General features: G+C 39.4%; 1 protein-coding gene across 2 annotated transcripts in view; it reads right to left on the bottom strand.

Moving 5' to 3' along the window:
• Positions 1-21,504, bottom strand: part of LOC133623298 (beta-1,4-galactosyltransferase 4-like) — a 47,738-nt gene that overhangs the window by 14,805 nt on the left and 11,429 nt on the right. For both annotated transcript variants that reach the window (XM_061986473.1, XM_061986472.2), the window contains exon 2: positions 10,868-11,121. In XM_061986473.1, coding sequence (XP_061842457.1) covers positions 10,868-11,121 — 254 coding nt within the window. The remainder of the gene's footprint in view (positions 1-10,867; positions 11,122-21,504) is intronic.

Genomic DNA, 21,504 nt, shown 5'->3' with positions numbered 1-21,504 from the left:
TGCTTCTAGGTTTGCATTCTGACATGCCAAATCTTTCAAGCACCTTTTGCATGTACATCTTTTGATCCAATTTGATTTCATTCTGTTTCTGTTCAAAATGAATACCCAGGAAATAAGATATCTTACCCAGGTCTTTCATGTTGAATTTGGCTTTCATTATGTCTTTGAATTGCTCAAATGCTTCTTTGCCACTTGCAGCAATGATCAGGTCGTCCACCCAGATGATAACAATGACTGTTTCATTTTCTGTTTGTTTTCGGTAGACACAATGATCAGATAGGTTTCTTTTGAAATTGTTTTGCTCTAAATGGTCATTTAGAAGTTTGTACCAATTTCTTCCTGATTGTTTTAGGCCATAGATTGATTTCTTCAACCTAAATACTAGTTTTTCACCTGTGTCCGATGTTTTCCGAAAACCTTCTGGTTGTTCTAGGTATATCTCTTCATCAATGGGGGCATGTAAATATGCCGTTTTCACATCCATCTGGTGGATGGTGAGGTCATTTTGGACAGCTATTTGCATCAATGCACGCACAGAAGTAATGTCTGTGGTTGGTGCAAATGTTTCTTGATAATCTATACCTTCAGTTTGACTGTATCCTTTGGCAACATATCTAGCTTTGAAAAGCTGTCCTTTCTCTGTGTTTTCTTTGAGGGCATAAACCCACTTTCCGCCTACTGTATTTTTCCCTTTTGGTAATGTTGTTAGTTCAAATGTGTCATTTTCTTTGAGAGATGCCAACTCGTCTTTCATGGCTTTTTCCCAGCTGGCTGCCTCTGATGACATCAGGGTGTCTTTATACGTCTGTGGGACTCCACACACTGCCCTGCAACAGTGATCAATAACGTCATGGCTTTCATTGATATCATCAATGTTTGTTACATATTCCTCTAAGTATTTTGGAGGAACAATTCTCTCTCTCTTTGGGTAACAACCTCTTTGTTCTGTTCTAGTCTCTGTGTTAGTTGTGGCATCATCTAACACCACATCCTCCTCTACTTCCAGAGTTTGTGTTTGGTTATCAACATCATTTTGAGCTACAGTTTGATTTTCGATGCTCACTGATTTTTCTGATACAGTGTCAGGTAGTTTGGTTTCATTGCTTTCGCAATCTGGGATTTCCAAGTCATATGCATTTGTTTGTGTCTCTTTTTCTGCAGTGTTCTTTTTGGTGAATTTTACCAGTCTGTGTTTTGACACCTTTCTTGACTGTGGATCATAGACCAAGTATGCTGGACTATTTTTACTATAGCCCACAAATACTCCTTTCTCACACCTTGGTTCAAGTTTCTTGTGACTGTGAGTGTATGCGTAACACTCCGAGCCAAACACCCACATTTTTGAAATGTTGGGCTTCTTTCCAGTTAGCATGAAATATGATGTGTTCTTTGTTCTGTCATTGTAACATGTGTTCCGAATGTGGGCGGCACTTTGAACAGCATAAGGCCATAATGTTTTTGGTAACTCTTTTTCTAGTAGCATACACCTTGCCATTTCAAAGAGTGTTCGCCACTGTCTTTCAGCTGTACCGTTTTGATGAGGAGAATAAGGTGACGAGGTTTCATGTCTGATACCTTTCTCTCTCAAAAGTGTTTGAAAATCGTTTCCAGTGAACTCAGTTCCATTATCTGAGCGCATACATTTTACGTTGCCATATGGGGAAACGTCTGCAATGAACTTCTCTGTCGCAAGGGTAGTTTCACTCTTATTTTTCAAGAAGTAAACAAATACTGCCCCTGAATAATCATCAGTAAATGAGACTGAATATTTATGCCCATCTAATCCAATGGGGTCAATGGGACCGGCCAGGTCAGTGTGCACCAGCTCTAGGGGTGCACTAGCTTTGACATCAGGTAATTTGTTCCTAGTGTTAGTGAATTTTCCTTGTGTACAAATGTCACATTCTATCTTTGCATCTCCTGTAACTGTCATGCCTGTCACAACATTTTGAAGCTTCAACACATCATTCACATTGCAGTGCCCCAAGATCTCGTGCCATGTTTTCACATCACAACATAGATTCACTTTGTCTTTTGACATCATGTCATGCACAGAGTCATCATATGGTTTTTGATGGTTTACCGTTTTGAGGTAGTACAGTCTCTCGTGTACTTCTATCTTGAAGGTGTTTCCTTCTTTCGTGATGAGCCGGTTTTGTCCTTCTCCGAAGATCACTTGAGCTCCATTAGTCGTGGCTGCTTTCACCGACATGAAGTCTTGTGGGTAGGTTAGGATGAACAAGGCGTTCTTCAGTGTGACGGGGACGCTTCTCCCCTCTGTGTTGCGTAGAAGAACCACTGCATCGCCTCTCTTCAGCGCCACGTTGTTCTTCCTTGTTCCATCGGCCAACTCCATGTAGTGTTTGTTTGGGTTAAAAGTCTCATCAAATCGTGTGAATTTGCTCTTCTCAGTGATTATGTGTGACGTCGCCCCACAGTCCACCATCAGTCCATTTTGTTTGATGCCGTCTGGAAGCACCAAATGACTGGCTTGGAACACAAAGGAGGTGCCAATTTCCTTTGAATCTTCTTCTTTCTCCATAGTTTGTTTAGCAGAGTCAGGCTTGGTTTTTCTTCTGCACGTCGCGTCTGTATGTGTTGTGCTTCGGTGGTAGTTGCACCACTTTGGTGTTGTTTTGTGGGGACAATTTTTCGCGAAATATCCACGATTCCCACATCCATAACAGGTCGCTGACGCTATGTCCACTTTCATTACGTTGTCTGATTTTGGTTTGTGTTCAAATTTCTCTGTCTCTTCGTAGCTTCGTAGTTTGCTCTTGAACTCCACAAAAGTCACTTCATCGTTGCTCTGTGTCATGTGAATGACGAATGGTTTGTATGGTTCCGGTAGGCCCCGCAGAACCATAGCAATGCTCAACTCATTGCTTATTACTTGCTTTGTATTTCTTAAAGCAGTCACTATCTTTGCGGCTCTAATGATGCAGTCTGTAATAGTTTCTTTTGAGTCTTTCTTCAGGGAACACAATTCGCTGTACAGGGAAATAATTCTTGGCTTACTATCACTGGCATAATGGCGCCGTAAAATTTGTAGTGCTTTGCGACCATCGTCAGCAGCGTCTCTCATCACCAACGACAGACTTTTGTCGTCTAGGAACTGGATTAGCTCTGCAAAGCATTCTGCATTTTTCTCTGGGTCCACCTCACCAGAGGAAAGTATTGTGTCCTTTAAACGTTCAAGTCTCATGTGACCAAGAAATTTTACTTCCCAAAGTTCGTAGTTGTCCTCGTCTCCATCGAAGATCAGGCGCTGCCATCTTCCTCCCATAACCTGTTGGGTTTCCTCTTTCTTCACTCATCTTCAATGAATACTCCAGTTGTATACATATGAAAGATGATGGTTTATTTTAAGGATGGTTCAGTACAAAGCCTCACAGCACCGGGAAACAAAACATCGGTAACTGTGGAAAATAGAACACAACTCCATCGAACTTTTTTTGTGTGTGTCTCACATTCTCTCACGCGAAGTGAACCGGAAGAGATCACGTGACGATAGCGCGGATGAACCTGCACTACCGTATATAACCTATTGAAGGCGCATAACAACAACGGCAAGCCTCTCTTCTCATGATACACAGAAACAGCATTAATAACAATGAGATCACATTTACTCAACAGACATATATAATATAAGCTCAATTGGTTGAACTTCTGAAGAAAACAGAAAGTAAATAAGCAAAATCTGAAAAGCAGAAATTCCAGAAATTCCCAAAGGTTGAAAAAGTTGGTAACCCACACTTAAACTTGTTTTATTGTAACCTCGGCTATTGGCTCATTTGGCTCCCATGTAAGCTATTATTTAAAGGAAATAATGGATGCTATTTGTGATGTGATGCAATCAGAACATATTTACAGCCACGACAGGCACATGGAGAGGCTGCTGCAGAGGAGGAGGTGGCACTGTGTTAGTGTGTTTGTGATGGGACACAAGTAGGGGATTTTATTTTTTTATGTTTCATTGCCATGTATGTCTTAGTGTTTTTATTGCTGTGGATTTTAATTGCATGTTTTTGCACTTTAGGAATTGATTGTATTTTTAATTGCATGTTTTTACACTTTGGAATTTGATTGTCTTTTTAATTGCATGTTTTTACCCCTTGTGGACTTTGCTGGCATTTTAAGACGTTGCCCCTTTTAGCTTGTTGCCCCTAGCAACCAAGGTGCCCAATCGAACGGCACCTGAAATTAGACTCACCTGTGGAGCATTAAGACTGCACATTTAAAAGGAAAGAACAGGCAAGGATCGAGGGAAGCGACAGCAGGAAGAAGCGACAGGAGGAAGCGACCGGAAGGAAGAGCGACCGGTAGTGATGGGTTGATGAGGCGTCATGAAGCGTTTCGACACATTGCAAAACTGTATTGATACTGTGTCGATACTGTGTCACTAAATACTGACATCTGCTGGACATTAAAAATCCCTACAGGCAACCTATGGACCGACTCAACTGACACTGATTTTATGACCTAGTACAGTGGTTCTCAAATGGGGGTACGCGTACCCCTGGGGGCACTTGAAGGTATGCCAAGGGGTACGTGAGATTTTTTTTAAATATTCTAAAAATAGCAACAATTCAAAAATCCTTTATAAATATATTTATTGAATAATACTTCAACAAAATATGAATGTAAGTTCATAAACTCAGTGAAGTACAAGCTCAGGTTTGTCACTAAAATGTCTGTCAAAAAGAACTGTGAAAAGAAATGCAACAATGCAATATTCAGTGTTGACAGCTAGATTTTTTGTGGACATGTTCCATAAATATTGATGTTAAAGATTTTTTTTTTTTGTGAAGAAATGTTTAGAATTAAGTTCATGAATCCAGATGGATCTCTAATACAATCCCCAAAGAGGGCACTTTAAATTGATGATTACTTCTATGTGTAGAAATCTTTATTTATAATTGAATCACTTGTTTATTTTTCAACAAGTTTTTAGTTATTTTTATATCTTTTTTTCCAAATAGTTCAAGAAAGACCACTACAAATGAGCAATATTTTGCACTGTTATACAATTTAATAAATCAGAAACTGATGACATAGTGCTGTATTTTACTTCTTTATCTTTTTTTTTCAACCAAAAATGCTTTGCTCTGATTAGTGGGTACTTGAATTTAAAAAAAAATCACAGGGGGTACATTGCTGAAAAAAGGTTGAGAACCACTGACCTAGTATATACAATAATATAAACCAAGTCATTGTATTTCATTTAGGATTATTTCATAACTTCATTTAAATAAAAATATATGTTTTGTCTTTTTAGATACAGTCAATAAATAATGTGAACATGTATCATAACATGGAAATCTAAGAGAACGTGTTGTGAATGAGGATGCTTGTGGACCTGGAAATTTTTTTATTTTTTTTTACACATTTTTATTTTAAAAAAAAAAGGTTTTCCAACGTATTCAATTTTAGACGCTTTCTCTTCTTAGTTATTATTTCTCCAGCTGTAGAAAAGACCCGCTCACAGGGCACAGAGGAGGCGTCAGTGCGACACAGTTCGCGTATCGGTCACGTGACCAAAACAGCTCATGATCGGTCACGTGACTTTCTAAAAGCGGTACTAGCACCAACACAGGGTTTCGCTCTATGAGCTCGACGCATGCGGCGATGCATCGGTGTTGCCGGACCCATCACTAGCGACCGGAGAGTATCAACAGGTTTTGCCAAGAGCGTCCGGGTGGACGCCCGCAGGCTGGGAAGGAATCCAGGACTACGCAGCAGATCCGCAAGCTACCGGAGTGAACCCCAAGAAGCCCACAACACGCAGGGGCAGAGGAAACTCTGCCTCCGAAGTAAGTGTCGTGGATTGTGGATATGTGGGGGTGATTAAACTGCCTTTGGCTGTGGGCTTGCGGGCTTGCGGGCTTGCGGGCTTGTGCGTTGTACGCTGGCTGTGTGGTCCTGTGGCCAGGAGCAGTTGGGACCCAGAGACCTGCGGTGACTCCCGGGAGAGACCAAGAGGCGGGGCGAGACGGGACGTGTACGGCCACGTAGGTTCCACCGGAGACTGGTGAGGAGAGTGGGCGTACTAGATATTTCTACGCGGAACTACAGCAGAGGCCTTGCGTGTAAGTGTGACGTCAGCCCTGAGAGCGTCTACGTTTAGATTATTTTGTCCCCGTGGCCTGCCTCCGATTTAATTTGTGTGCAGGAGGACGCCGTGGAAGTGAGCGGAGCCAGGACACTGACCACGCCTGTCGTGGCTGTACCCTCACCTATATTATTGTTTACCAATTGGTATTTTTAGTGTTATCCACTTGACTGTATTTTTAATTTGTATTGAATAAATTGTAAATGAGCATCATTATCTTTCCTTATTTTGGGACGGTTGCTCTCACTACATTGGGTTCTTAATATTTACATTTGTTTTAAGCAAAATTTTACTAGATTTTAATATTCCACCACTCGGGTCCATCACATGAGGGGTTAGTGCATCTGCCTCACAATACGAAGGTCCTGAGTAGTCCTGAGTTCAATCCCGGGCTTGGGATCTTTCTGTGTGGAGTTTGCATGTTCTCCCCATGACTGCGTGGGTTCCCTCCGGGTACTCCGGCTTCCTCCCACTTCCAAAGACATGCACCTGGGGATAGGTTGATTGGCAACACTAAATTGGCCCTAGTGTGTGAATGAGAGTATGAATGTTGTCTGTCTATCTGTGTTGGCCCTGCGATGAGGTGGCGACTTGTCCAGGGTGTACCCCGCCTTCCGCCCAATTGTAGCTGAGATAGGCTCCAGCGCCCCCCGCGACCCCGAAGGGAATAAGTGGTAGAAATGGATGGATGGATGGAATATGATTGCAGGCTAATTTCTTTCCAATATCAATGTTTTATTCATCAATAAATGCAATTTGAAGGTTAAAAAAAAGTACTTAAGTGTTACAATGCATGCAGAGATGACATTTGTGCCATTTTGTGTTTTACACTACAGCATCTATTCAGCTAGCAAGCTGCAGCAGCACATTTGCTAGTGAGAGACAGACTCAACATGTAGACCGAGGTGTTTATTTGTAACAGAATGTAGCAACAATCATTAAAAAAAAAGTATACAACATTTATGTTTAATGGTAATACATCTTAGTCAATTTCAGAGTAATTATTGTCAGAATCATTTTGAAATACTCAAGACATTCTGGCATATTCATCTGAAATAGTTGTTTTACTTTGGCTGCAAAAAACAAGTGCTTGAATGTATTTTATTACTAAAAACATTATTCTGCAAGAGAAAATGGACATTAATCATTGATATTAGCTTGCACGCTCATAAACTAGCTTTTAGTGCTGCTATGTAGACATTTTTTAGCAATAGATAAGTATAGTTAGTATAACTATTACTGGAATAGGAAGTAAGATGTTATAATGTAAACATATGGGTTGCACATTATATTTACATATGTTATACATACTTTGACATATAATTACAGGATATCATCATATATACTCATTATATTGACAGGGCATAGGGAGCATTTAAAACAATGTCAAAATTGCAAATGTTGGTCTTGTAATTGAACTAACATCATTATTATTATTATTATATATTTCAAAATTGTTCGGTGTGTGTTTAATTTTCTTACAGGATAATGAAGCTGTAGCAGCAGACTCAATGAGTATGTGTCCATGCACTAAATTAGTCTGATTTCTCAAATAGTTCGACTCTTAATAAGCCTCCTAAAACCCATGGAAACACCTTAATCTGATCGTGTTCGGCTTTTGAAAAGTCGGACAAACACACCTGGATAATGCGATTGGAAACCAGCTCTCTCTCTCGAGTGTGTGTGTGTGCGCCGAAGAAAACTGAGCCGAGGATGTCGTTGTGGCTTGTGCAGCCCTTTGAGACATTTGTGATTAAGGGTTATATAAATAAACTTTGATTGATTGATACCATTCAATAAAAACAGCAAAAATTGTAATGATTTCTTTCACAATTTAAAAGATGAGAACATATCTCTCTTTTTTTATATGTTAGAAGAAAAGAAACAGTCTTATTTAAGGTAGCTAGGGAAATGTAAAATGCCGGCTTAATTCGAACTCCCGAACAAAATACGAATGATATGAAGATAATGAAGAAGGTATTTTAAAGGCAAATAATAAAGCGTACACAAACCTCTTCACGCTGCATTTGTGCAAGCCAACTGATTAACTTTCCCCACAACGGGCAAGATAGTCCAGAACATTAGCAACCTTCTTTTGGATATCAGTCGGGGAACTAACGGTCTTTACCTTTTGGATTTAAAACTCCTTCCATAAATCCAAGGACACCTTTTGAATTAACTTTAAGACATTCAAAAGTTTTGCTTCCATGATTTTCGTCCAAAAATTCCTTTGGAAAAAAAACCTTTCGCCACCTTTCTTTGCATCCGACCCGATACATTCTTGGTAGTAGCATCATGTAGGTAGCGCCATCTAAGATAATGTCTTGATGCTCTCTGTTATATAACATCAACATAGCCATTAGAGACATAATATGTGTAATCTGTGCCAATATTACAGCGGAGATCAGTTAAAACAAGTTGCAAGGATACACAAATCCTAGTGTGACTTCATAGGTCAACTGGAAAGGTAATTCAGTTCCATCAATCCATTTTCTACCGCTTGTCCCTTTTTGGGGTCGCTGGAGCCTATCTCAGCTGCGTTCGGGCGGAAGGCGGGGTACACCCTGGACAAGTCACCACCTCATCACAGGGCCAACACAGATAGACAGACAACATTCACACTCACATTCACACACTAGGGACCATTTAGTGTTGCCAATCAACCTATCCCCAGGTGCATGTCTTTGGAGGTGGGAGGAAGCCGGAGTACCCGGAGGGAACCCACGCAGTCACAGGGAGAACATGCAAACTCCACACAGAAAGATCCCAAGCCCGGGATTGAACTCAGGACTACTCAGGACCTTCGTATTGTGAGGCACATGCACTAACCCCTCTTTCACCGTGCTGCCCAGGTAATTCAGTTATCCGCGCTAACATTAAACTTAGTATTCCTGTTTTAAATTTAAATTAGTATTACCGTTTTAAATTGAAATTATCGAAAAACTGTGATTAATAACCGCTTTTTGATACACTCGTGTGTGATGGGACACAAGTAGGGGATTTTATTTTTAATGTTTCGTTGCCATGCATGTTTTAGAGTGTTTTTATTGTTGTGGATTTTAGTTGCATGTTTTTATTGCTGTGGAATTTGATTGTGATTTTAGTTGCATGTTTTTACACTTTGTGGACATTGATTGTATTTTTAATTGCATGTTTTTATTCTTTGTGGACTTTGCTGGCATTTTAAGACGTTGCCCCTTTTAGCTTGTTGCCCCTGACAACCAAAGTGCCCAATCGGACTGCACCTGAGAACAGCCGCACCTGTGGAGCATTAAGGCTGCACACATTTAAAAGGGAAGAGCTTTCAGAGAGAAGGGAGGGACGAGGAAGGAAGAGCGACCGCGGGGAGCGCGACGGAGGGAAGCGGAAGCGACCGGGTGGGCGCCCGCAGGCTGGGAAGGAATCCATGACTACACAGCAGACCCCGCAAGCTACCGGAGTGAACTCCAAGAAGCCCACAACACGCAGGGGCAGAGGAAACTCTGCCTCCGAAGTAAGTGTCGTGGATTGTGGATCTGTGGGGGTGATCAAATTGCCTTTGGCTGTGGGCTTGCGGGCTCGTGCGTTGTACGCTGGCTGTGTGGTCCTGTGGACAGGAGTGATCGGGACCCAGAGACCTGCGGTGACTCCCGGGAGCGACCAAGAGGCGGAGCGAGACGGGACGGGTACGGCCACGTAAGTCCCGCGAGTGACCGGCGACTGGCGAGGAGAGTGGGCGTACCCAATACTTCGACGCAGAACTACAGCAAGGGCAGGGGAAACCCTGCCTTGCGTGTAAGTGTGGCGTCAGCCCGGAGAGCGTCTCTGTACTTTTAGAAGATTTTATCCCCGTGGCCTGCCTCTGTTTTAATTCTGTGTGCAGGAGGACGCCGTGGAAGTGGGCGGAGCCAGGACGCCGACCCACTACGCATGTCGCGGCTGTACCCTCACCATAATATTGTTTACCAATTGGTATTTTTTGTGTTATTTACTTGACCATTTTTAATTTGTAGTGTAATAAATTGAAAATCATCATCATTATCTTTACTTATTTTGGGACGGTTGCTCTCACTACATGGGGTTCTTGATATTTATATTAGTTTTTATCAAAATTTTATTAGATTTTAAATTTCCACCACTCGGGTCCATCACACATGGACTAAGTAGTGGTAGCTTGCTAGCTTAAATGCTAACATGAAAACAAGAACATTAACGCCTTTCCCCATAATGAAACACTATACCTAAACTTATATAAACATATCACTGTCTGAGCAACTAAGCTATTCAACTGTGAACATTGAACTTACAAGCTGTACTCTCTCAGACCGAGTGATTGATCTCAACTCGGAGGACTACGAGACAAAGGTGTTTTTGCGGTATGTTCAAGGACTGTTGAACCGAGTAAGGCACCAGATTGCCCGCCACAAAACTTATCAGTAAAGTATAAGAAACATAAAACATGCAAAATAGTGGGCCTTTACACGGTTTATTTATTTTAGTTAATTAAAAAACTAGGCCAGAAGATTTTAGTGTGTGTTTAAGTACTTGTTGAGCACATTCAACATTACCACGATGATAATAATTGTGATCATTTTGGTCATAACTGTGATGGGAAATTTTCACATCGTTAAATTTGTAGTTTAAAAAAAAAACACGAGGAATAAAGAGACCAAACATTAATGTAACAATAGGAAGTTTCAAGTTCGTAGCAGTTGGGCCAGTTCAAAAATGAAAGAATACACCAAAACTTACACATAAGGTGTTTTTTCCACTCACCTATAAGAGGGGAGGTCATGGGACACAAAGGAAGCACCTCTTTGTTTTTATCATCGGACAGTTTAGGGTTAGCATCTTGGTGGGCTCCAGTAGTGTGGTTTTGTCCTGTTGTCCCTACGTTGTCCTTCTTGCGGTAGGTGAACCCCTTCTGGAAGTCATCCCAGAACTGCAGCACTGAAAGACCCGATATGAGGACCACCACCATGATGGACCTCATGATCTTCAACTTAGCCATGGCAACGGGCAGCATGAGGCTGTATGGAAAGTGTGAGCCTTAGTCATTATGGATGACAATAACAATCGCTCATGTTTTTTCTTCAGCAATTAATTTTATTCCCCTGCTTGTTGTATTAATAAATTTAAAAAAATTAGGAACTTTATTGAACATTGCTGCTTTTTAACTACTTCCCATACAAGAGACGGATACAAATTTAAGAGAAAATGAAGGACAGCAAAGGTGTATTTGATTGGACAATCATAGTATTTTATTTGTTTTTTGCTTTTGTTTTGTTACATATTGCCGGGCGAGTACAACAAAAAAATTCTCATGATATATTTTTTCATATCGTCTGTTTACAATTGTCCTCACAATTTGCTTTATATTAGTTAGGTTAAGTTTATCTTGAACATGTATAAAATGTAAATACGATACATCACATATTATACACATTTTCTTTTTTTTCTTACAATATGTCGGAAAAAGAGTTGGAAAAAGCAAAGCATGTTCAATCTTACCCCCTTTCTACTTCACAGTAGTTACTAACATATATTCACTTCCTGTTCTCAATTTGTACACAATTTACATCAGTGAATTATAAACACAACAGTTCTCTTCATAAATAGCGAAGTCAGTTATGATTCACCCAATGAAATAAAATGAAAGTTATATCATTTTCAATATGTTCAAGACATTTATCATAATTGTTCTTCTTTGTATTTTGTAAACACTTGCAGTTTGAATAGTTTCTTAAACTGGATATTAGTACATTGTTTGACTTCTTTGCTTTGTCCATTCCATAATTTATTCCACATACTGATATGCTAAAAGTTTTAAGTGTTGTACGTGCTTCCATTATATTTTTCTCTAAGGTTATGTTTATATCTAATCCAATATCTAAGGTTATTTATATCTAAGGTTATATTTCTCTTTAATTCCACTCTTTAAAATGGGAGATAAACATAGATTCACTAATTACAGACCAGTGTCACTGCTGTCACAATTTTGTAAAATAATTGAAAAAATATTTGTAAAAAAATTAGACCGTTTTATTGAAAAGAACATGATGTTGAGTGAGTGCCAGTATGGATTCCGGACCAATAGATCCACTGCTTCAGCTGTAATGAATATAATGGAGGATATAGCAACAGCAACTGATAATAAGAAATACACTATAGGGGTATTTATCGATTTAAAAAAAGCATTTGATACTATAGATCATTCTATATTATTATCCAAGTTGTATTCATTTGGTGTGAGAGGAGTCGTTTTAGACTGGCTAAGAAGTTATTTAGATAATGGACAAGAGTTTGTGGATTTTATGGGTAATACAACTGAACATATGAGGATTGAATGTGGAATTCCACAAGGTTCGGTTTTGGGACCAAAATTGTTTATTTTATATGTTAATGATATATGTGAGGTATCAAAGTTATTGAAATTTTTTTTATTTGCGGACGACACCAACTTTTATAGTTCGGGACATGACTTAAAAGCATTATCAAACATTATTGAACAGGAAATGATTAAACTTAAGAGATGGTTTGATGTCAATAAATTTTCATTAAATGTAGAAAAAACAACGTTCATGATTTTTTGTAAGAGGAAAAGGGAGGAAGCGATCAAACTGTCAATAGATGGAATTGATATTGAAAGGGTTTCTGAACTTAGATTTTTAGGAGTGATACCGGATGATGGTCTGACATGGAAATCTCATATTGCACATGTACGGAAAAAGATGTCTAAGAGTATGTTTATAATAAATAAGGTAAAATATGTGTTGGATTATAGGGCAATGCGTATATTGTATTGTGCACTTATATTGCCATGTATCAGCTATTGTGTGGAAGTGTGGGGGAACACATATAAGAGTAACATAAAGGTATTGTATCAACTAAAGAAAAGAGCTATAAGGATTATTCATAGAGTAGATTACTTAGAACACACTAACATATTATTTATTAGTTTGGGTTTATTGAAATTACAGGAGCTAGTAAAGTTACAGACATTATGTGTCATGTTTAAGGCTAAAAGTAAAACATTACCAGCAAATTTACAAAAAATGTTTGTCATCAATTCTGAGAATGAAGAGCATAGAAGAAAAGGTCATTTCCAACATCAGTATTCAAGGACAACTTTAAAACAAATGTGCATATCAGTGGTGGGGGTTAAACTATGGAATTCTCTTTACAATGAGATAAAAGATTGTAAAAACATATTCCAATTGAAAAATATATATAAAGACAGAACAATAAGATCATATGGACAGCCATAAGTGTTTACATTTTGCCTTATATTTATTATTTTACTTATTTTTTGCCTGGTTTTGTATTTGTTTTGTATCAATCTGTGAGGTGTATATTACTTCTTTTGTTTTTTTTGTTCGGTTTGTACTTCATGAAGTTTTGCACTTGTGGTTTTTTTTGTGTTTTTTTGTTGTTGTTTCCGTTATATTTGGATGTAATTGTTGGTTTATAAATCATTAAGACTACATATTATGTTGAAGGGGGAAGGAAAATATAAGATTTTTTCTTCATCCTGCTCCTTCTCAGGCATTGGTGTGTAAATGTATAATTGAATAATTGTGGTATAATTGTCTATCAAAGATGCACATCAATGAAAGAGATAAATAAAAATGAAATGAAATGAAATGAAGAATTGTTGTACATGTTTGGGTAGCAGGTTATAGTTTGCTTTATACTAGGGCTGTTAACTATACATTTCAATAACGGCACTCATTTTTTTAACCAGCGATTAACGCAAACATTTCCTATTTGACACTCAGGCCATCCTGTAGCGAGGAACTTGGCTGCATTTCACTTGCTACTGATGACTCATCAGTAGCAAGTGATGAGTCACAAGCGAGCAGAAATGGACAAAGGAAAGTCTACATTGTGGAAATATCAAGTTCAAAGCCATGGCAAGTTGTTCTCCCGACAAGAAAGGACTATTTTTCGTCGTGAGAAGAGGTAACATCCCTGCAGCACACACATGCTGTGCGCGTTGTTCTAGAGGTGAGTGGTGCTTCACTTTTGTGTGCAGATTACGATTAAGGTGCAGTGATGACGTAACACTTGAATTGTTACTGTGACTGATTTCGTACGTAAGATGACATAAATGCTCAACAGAAATGAAAGATGGTTGGCAGGATATCGACAGGAGACTTTTTTTTATTGCAAACAGTCGATCCGACATCGAAACTTGACAAGACACTTTCTCAAAACAATCACACACTTTTAAAAGCGCTACGCTATACATCCGGTTGAACTATTTTTAGGGTTTCTCCTTAATGTACGGGCTTCATATTAGCCGCCAGACCTAACAAAATAAAGTAATATAATTAGAGATGTCCGATAATATCGGACTGCCGATATTATTGGCCGATAAATACTTTAAAATGTAATATCGTAAATTATCGGTATCGGTTTCAAAAAGTAAAATTTATGAATTTTTAAAACGCTGCTGTACTGAGTGGTACACGGACGTAGGGAGAAGTACAAAGCAGTTGCGTCTCCCAGTCAACCCTCCCGATTTTCCCGGGAGACTCTCGAATATCAGTGCCCCTCCCGAAAATCTCCCGGTGCAACCATTCTCCTGAATTTCTCCCAAATTCCACCCAGACAACGATATTGGGGGCGTGCCGGCCCAATCACATAATATCTACGGCTTTTCACACACACAAGTGAATGCATTGCATAGTTGGTCAACAGCCATACAGGTCACACTGATGGTGGCCGTATAAACAACTTTAACACTGTTACAAATATGCGCCACACTGTGAACCCACACCAAACAAGGAATGACAAACACATTTCGGGAGAACATCCGCACCGTAACACAACATAAACACAACAGACAAATACCCAGAACCCCTTGCAGCACTAACTCTTCCGGGACGCTACAATATACACCCCCCGCTACCCCCTACCCCCCGCCCCACCTCAACCCCGCCTCCCCCAACCCCGCCCACCTCAACCTCTTCATGCTCTCTCAGAGAGAGCATGTCCTAAATTCCAAGCTGCTGTTTTGAGGCATGTTAAAAACAAATAATGCCCTTTGTGACTTCAATAATAAATATGGCAGTGCCATGTTGGCATTTTTTTTCCTAACTTGAGTTTATTTATTTTGGAAAACCTTGTTACATTGTTTAATGCATCCAGCGGGGCATCAAAACAAAATTAGGCATAATAATGTGTTAATTCCACGACTGTATATATCGGTATCGGTTGATATCGGAATCTGTAATTCAGAGTTGGACAATATTGGATATCGGCAAAAAAGCCATTATCGGACATCTCTAGAAATAATGAATTGTAGCGTCCAGGAGAAAACATAGCCTGACACTCTTTTTAGCTTTTATGGTCAATTTTATGCTAACAACGGGCCCAATTCCAACAAGTATTTCCTCCGTGCACACACGTCTGCATCCGTGCTTCACTCCTAGACACACAACCCTTGTTCATTCTCCGCCGACACGGTGTGTTCAAAGGCCATAGGAGAAATGACCACCATAACACACTAACATACACATTAACACCAGCCATACAAACGGCGTTGTCTGGAGAGGAGGCAGCGTGTCCGCGCTGTGGACAGACTTTAATATATTCAAGACAGCCATCCTTACAATTTAAGATGACTACCCGGCTGTACTCAGCGGTATTGTGAGGGAGAGCAACAAACTGGATTAAAATGGATCGTACGAAAGAAAAAAAATCAAGGCACTGTACCGAAAAAAATGGACCCCGTTGCAAAGGCTCGCAATCTTAAAAAGATTGCAAAAAAAGGTGGAATTCATCCATATAAGCACGTTCAATGGACGAGATCTGATAGCTCAGTTGCAGCTCATGTACCTCTAACCCTGACCCTAACCAAAAAACCTTAACCCTAACCAAATAACTCTAAAGTAAGTCTTTGTTACTTAGAATATGTTCCCCATACTAAAGTGTTACCAAAAACATATAACTTTGTCTTGAATTCGAAAAAAAAAAAACGTTTTATTTTTCACTAAAGAAGGGTTCGGTGAATGCGCACATGAAACTGGTGGGGTTCGGGACCTCCAACAAGGTTAAGAACCACTGTCATAGTGAGTGTGAAGTCATCATTTGGTTAGAGGTTCGAATCCGGCGCATCCAATTTGGAAATGTACTATTTTATACTGCTTTATTATAGTGAAGAACAATTTATAGTTTTCTTACATTAATGGCGGAAGGATCTGTGCAGTAAAATAATTTTTGGACACTGTAATGGCAGTCCAGTAAAGTGGAGTGGAGAAAATCCAAAAATGGAGTGTGTGTCAGAGGCGTACGGAAAGTGACATTATTTACTACGTGTTTCCTGCTGGATGACATTTTTTTCCTATTCTAAGTTAAAAGACATTACAGACAAACCCTTCCAGAGAAAACAGAACACAACCAGATTCTTTTTTAAACAATTAGGAGCAGTCAAAAGGCATCAACGGTCGCAACTGCAGACTGAATTCAACATAGCATTGCACACTATAGGCCTGATCTACTAAGATCCCAAATAATGCGTCTGGAAAATGATTGTTGCAAAAGTTTTTCTATATATGAAAATACATTAACACTATTTAAATTAACCGCAAAAGACACAAAAACAACTCAACTGAATTTGTTTTATTTAGCCCTTTTAAAAAGGAGCTGTTTGCAACTTCTGCAGAGTAACTTTTTCAATGCACAAATATAACAAAAACACCACCGGCTAACTTTTGTTACCATTGGTGGTTTAACAGAACACGTTTGTTTTACAATGTTCTATATTTTTCACAGTTACGAAGTTTATTTAATCAAAAAAAAGTTTACCGGCTGTTCTGCCTCAGTTATTAAGATTACTTTATTTAGTGTGTGTTTATTTCCGAGTCATTTTAGTTGGTTCTGTTAAGTGAGCTATACCTTTAAGAAACAAGCAGGTAGGTCACGTGTTTAGACTCCGGCAAGATTTCAGACAGGTGCGCACAACTCCGCTTCATTTCTCGTGTTTCTCAGCAAACAACTATCATATCTTATGCTGTTCGTGGCATCGTTGGTATGTACCCATATTTAATGTTTGATGAGTCATATTTAGCTGTGAAATGTGTGTGTTTTATGATGTTAGACGATCTCTGATTGCATTACCTGTTCATGTCGGCCAACTTTCATTTGTTGTCATCTGCCGCCATCTAGTGGATGTTTGTTGTACTGTTACTTAAGACAATTTAAACAGTAGTAAGCATATATGTCACTGATATTATTAATCATAACAACACAGTGGTGTGTGACAAAGTTAAACTTAGATTTAATTCAAATGCAATACTTGATAATCTGTGGTCTGTGATATGACATTATTAAGTTCATTTAATTCATGCATTTACATTTACAATGTTTGTGTCCTACAGTTTCACCCTTGCAATTATCAATAAACCTGGCCTCCATCAGTCAACCTGGTGTTCAGAGTTTTGATGAGCGGAAGGTGTTGAACTTACTGCCTTCATGTACAAGTGTGCTTAAGGAAGGCAGGATACCGGCCTTCATAAAATGATTGGCGTTCATTTTTGTCTTCATTTTGAGGTCGCAAAGGCAGATTTTGTGGACAGAAAAATATATTTCGCAAGCACAGACATTTTAAGTTGAAAAGAAATTAAACTCAAGCGAGAAAAAAAAATGTTTAAGCAAATGTAAACGTTTGTTTGCATGTTTGTTTCATATTAACACTCAATTACTTCATCCCCTCTCTTAACCTCACCCTTTTACGCATTCAACTTTTTTTCTGCGCTCGCGCAAGTTTAAACACACATGTTATATTTGCGTCAAAAAGGCAATTAATCAGAGAATTAGACAAATGGACGCTCCGATTGGCTGCTTGGTCTCCAATGAGATCGCTCTGAAAAACTATTTGCAACATGGCGGCGCTACATGGAGTGGCAAGCGCGACTTTAAAAATGTGAGTACAACTTTATTTATTAATTTAAGACATCTAAAAGCCGACATGTACAGCTGGGGTGACAGTAGTGATATGAATATATTTTAAGTCCTCGACTGCCGTAATGTCAAGCGACCTCCGTGCTCTTCGCTCTTCTCTTTACCCGAGAGAGACCCTCATATTCGGCCATTGCAGACAGCTTCGTGTCCGGAGCTTTCTTTCCAATGTTCAGAGGTAACAGCCTTACATATTTTTCTTTTAATTTTTACACCTCAATAGATTGACTCCTGTCTTATCACATGTCTTACTAATGTTTGACTCCAATATTTGATCTTTTTGAACTGTTTGTACATGTTAAATCACATTAGTTGTTTGTCGACGCTACGCACAATTTTTTTCACTTGAAAATGTTGTAAAATACTTTGTGTTTGAATCACTGTTAATGTGATCTTGTGTTTATGTTGGTTCTGCTGTTCTGTTTAGGACAATCAAGGAGGAAATGGACTCTCAAGACAATCGACAGGACAACAGAGCAAAAACAAATAGATATAATAACGTGCAGGTTTGGCAGATCATCTGAAAGCTTTTTTTTTTTTACCTGTATAAATAAACAAAGTGCTGTTTTGATTTGTTTCCTGCCTTAATTGCAACTATTGTAAGACAGCAAAATACATTGTTATTACAAATGAAATTCCACCTAATAATTTACATTATCATCCCAGTCGCTTCACACTCGGCTGCGAACCGATCCAGTGAGAGCTGAAGATCCTGGCCAGTTGAAACCATCAGGATCACATCATCTGCAAAAAGCAGAGACCTAATCCTGCAGTCACCAAACCGGATCCCCTCAACGCCTTGACTGCGCCTAGAAATTCTGTCCATAAAAGTCCCCCGCGACCCGACCTCGGATAAGCAGAAGAAAATGGATGGATGGATGGTGTTTCTGAAGGTACCAACTACCTCATAATGTGAATTTGCTAAGCTGATTGTTGTATTACATATTACATTTGATCTAAAAACAAACTAATCAAGCAATCATCATTTATTTCTCCATAAACTACTCGATATATATTTGCTTTATAGAGAAAATCACGATCCTTCGACTCAGTTAATAATGCATAAATAATACATGTAAAAAGTAATACATAACATGTAGAGATCCTAAAAACTTGTTATTGCTGGAATTGACTGAATATTTAAAGCAGATTTAAAAAATAAAGTTGACCAGACTGCTCTACAATTTAGGTTACAGTATAAAGTAGCCCACTATGTTTAAAAACAAAAGATTTCTCTCTGAGCAGGAGATAAATCCGCCGACAGCAACACACATACACACCATAAATGTAAATCAACTTTTGCTTCATAATTTATTATTTTGTTTATCATCTTTTCTCCACTACGTGGACCTGACCCCAAGCCAGAGGATGTGAACACGTGACACAACCAGGAAGTGTTGCGAAGGCTAGTCCATCCCAAATAACAACTTTCCAGCTGCGGCCCGAAGTGACCAGGACCCACAAACCCTCAACCGTATGGGCTGGGTCCTTGGAAGGATGCGGCCGCTAAATTGGGACACGACAGTTGACTCCATCAGGCGTGAACTAATGCTTCCATGATAGCAAAACATGCGATCTCATTGGAGACCAAGCAGCCAATCAGAGCGTACATTTGTCCATTTTCTGATTGGCTGACTTTCTGACACAATTATAACAGTGTGTCCATCCATCCATCCATTTTTTACCGCTTGTCCCTTTCGGGATCGCGGGGGGTGCTGGAGCCTATCTCAGCTGCATTCGGGCGGAAGGCGGGGTACACCCTGGACAAGTCGCCATCTCATCACAGGACCAACACAGATAGAAAACTTGGCAAAAAGTTGATTGCGCAGAAGGGTGAGGTCGAGAGAGCGGAAGAGAGGGGCCGTGAGAGAGCGCATCCATATGACTGCAGAAAGCAGTAATTATTGAGTGTTAATATGGATAATAGCACATAATACATATATATTAACATTTTTATTCGTTGCTCTCACCCTATCTCCCTTAGAGATAGGGTGAGAAGTTCAGTCACCCGAGAGAGACTCGGAGTAGAGCCGCTGCTTCTTCGCTTGGAAAGGAGCCAGCTTAGGTGGTTCGGGCATCTCGTGCGGATGCCTCACGAGCGTCTCCCTAGGGAGGTCCTCGTTGCACGTCCAACTGGGAGGAGACCCCACGGCAGGCCAAGGACCAGATGGGGGGATTACATCTCCTCTCTGGCCTGGGAACGCTTCGGGATTCCCCAGGAGGAAGTCGCTAATGTTGCTCTGGAGAGGGAAGTCTGGGGGTCTCTGCTGGAGCTGTTGTCCCCGTGACCCGATTCCGGATAAGCGGTTGAAGATGGATGGATGGATTTTTTGCTTGAGTTTAATTTATTTTCAAAATGTAATGTCTGTGCTTGCAAAATATATTTTTATGTCCTCAAAATCTAAATACCCTTCACCAGTGGTCAGCAACCTTTTCGAGCCCAAGATCCATGGTCTCAGCCAAAAATCAAAGCACGATCTACCAATGCGTCAATATTAAATATACACACACATACATATATAGATATACATATATATATATATATATATATATATATATACAGTACATACATATATAGATATACATACATATATATACAGTACATACATATATACTGTATGTACATACATACATATATATATGTACATACATATATGCGCACAAATATACATATATACATACATACACACATGTATATACATATTTATACACACATACACACGCACACATTTATATATATATATATATATACAGTACATACACACACACGCACACATATATATATATATACATATATATATATATATATATATACATACATACACACACACACACACATATATACTGTATATATATATATATATATATATATATATATATATATATATATATATATATATATATATATATAAACCTTAACATACACACACAAATATATACATACATACATATGTACACACTATATTGCCAAAAGTATTTGGCCACCTGCCTTGACTCACATATAAACTTGAAATGCCATCCCATTCAACTCTTCTGGGAAGGTTGTCCACAAGGTTGCGGAGTGTGTTTATAGGAATTGTTGACCATTCTTCCAAAAGCGCATTCTAATTCCTCCCAAAGGTGTTTTATCGGGTTCAGGTCAGGACTTTGTGCAAGCCAGTCAAGTTCATCCACACCAGACTCTGTCATCCATGTCTTTATGGACCTTGCTTTGTGCACTGGTGCACAGTCATGTTGGAAGAGGAAGGGGACCGCTCCAAACTGTTCCCACAAGGTTGGGAGCATGGAATTGTCCAAAAATGTTTGGGATCCTGGAGCATTCAAAGTTCCTTTCACTGGAACTAAGGGGCCAAGCCCAACTCCTGAAAAACAACCCCAGACCATAATTCCTCCTCCCACCAAATGTCACACTCGGCACAATGCAGTCCGTAATGTACCGTTCTCCTGGC

Source organism: Nerophis lumbriciformis, linkage group LG12 (assembly GCF_033978685.3).
Source record: "Nerophis lumbriciformis linkage group LG12, RoL_Nlum_v2.1, whole genome shotgun sequence".
Classification (NCBI taxonomy): Eukaryota; Metazoa; Chordata; class Actinopteri; order Syngnathiformes; family Syngnathidae; genus Nerophis; species Nerophis lumbriciformis.
The sequence above is the reverse complement of the archived record's forward strand: the minus strand, read 5'-3'. Positions and strand labels throughout refer to the sequence as shown.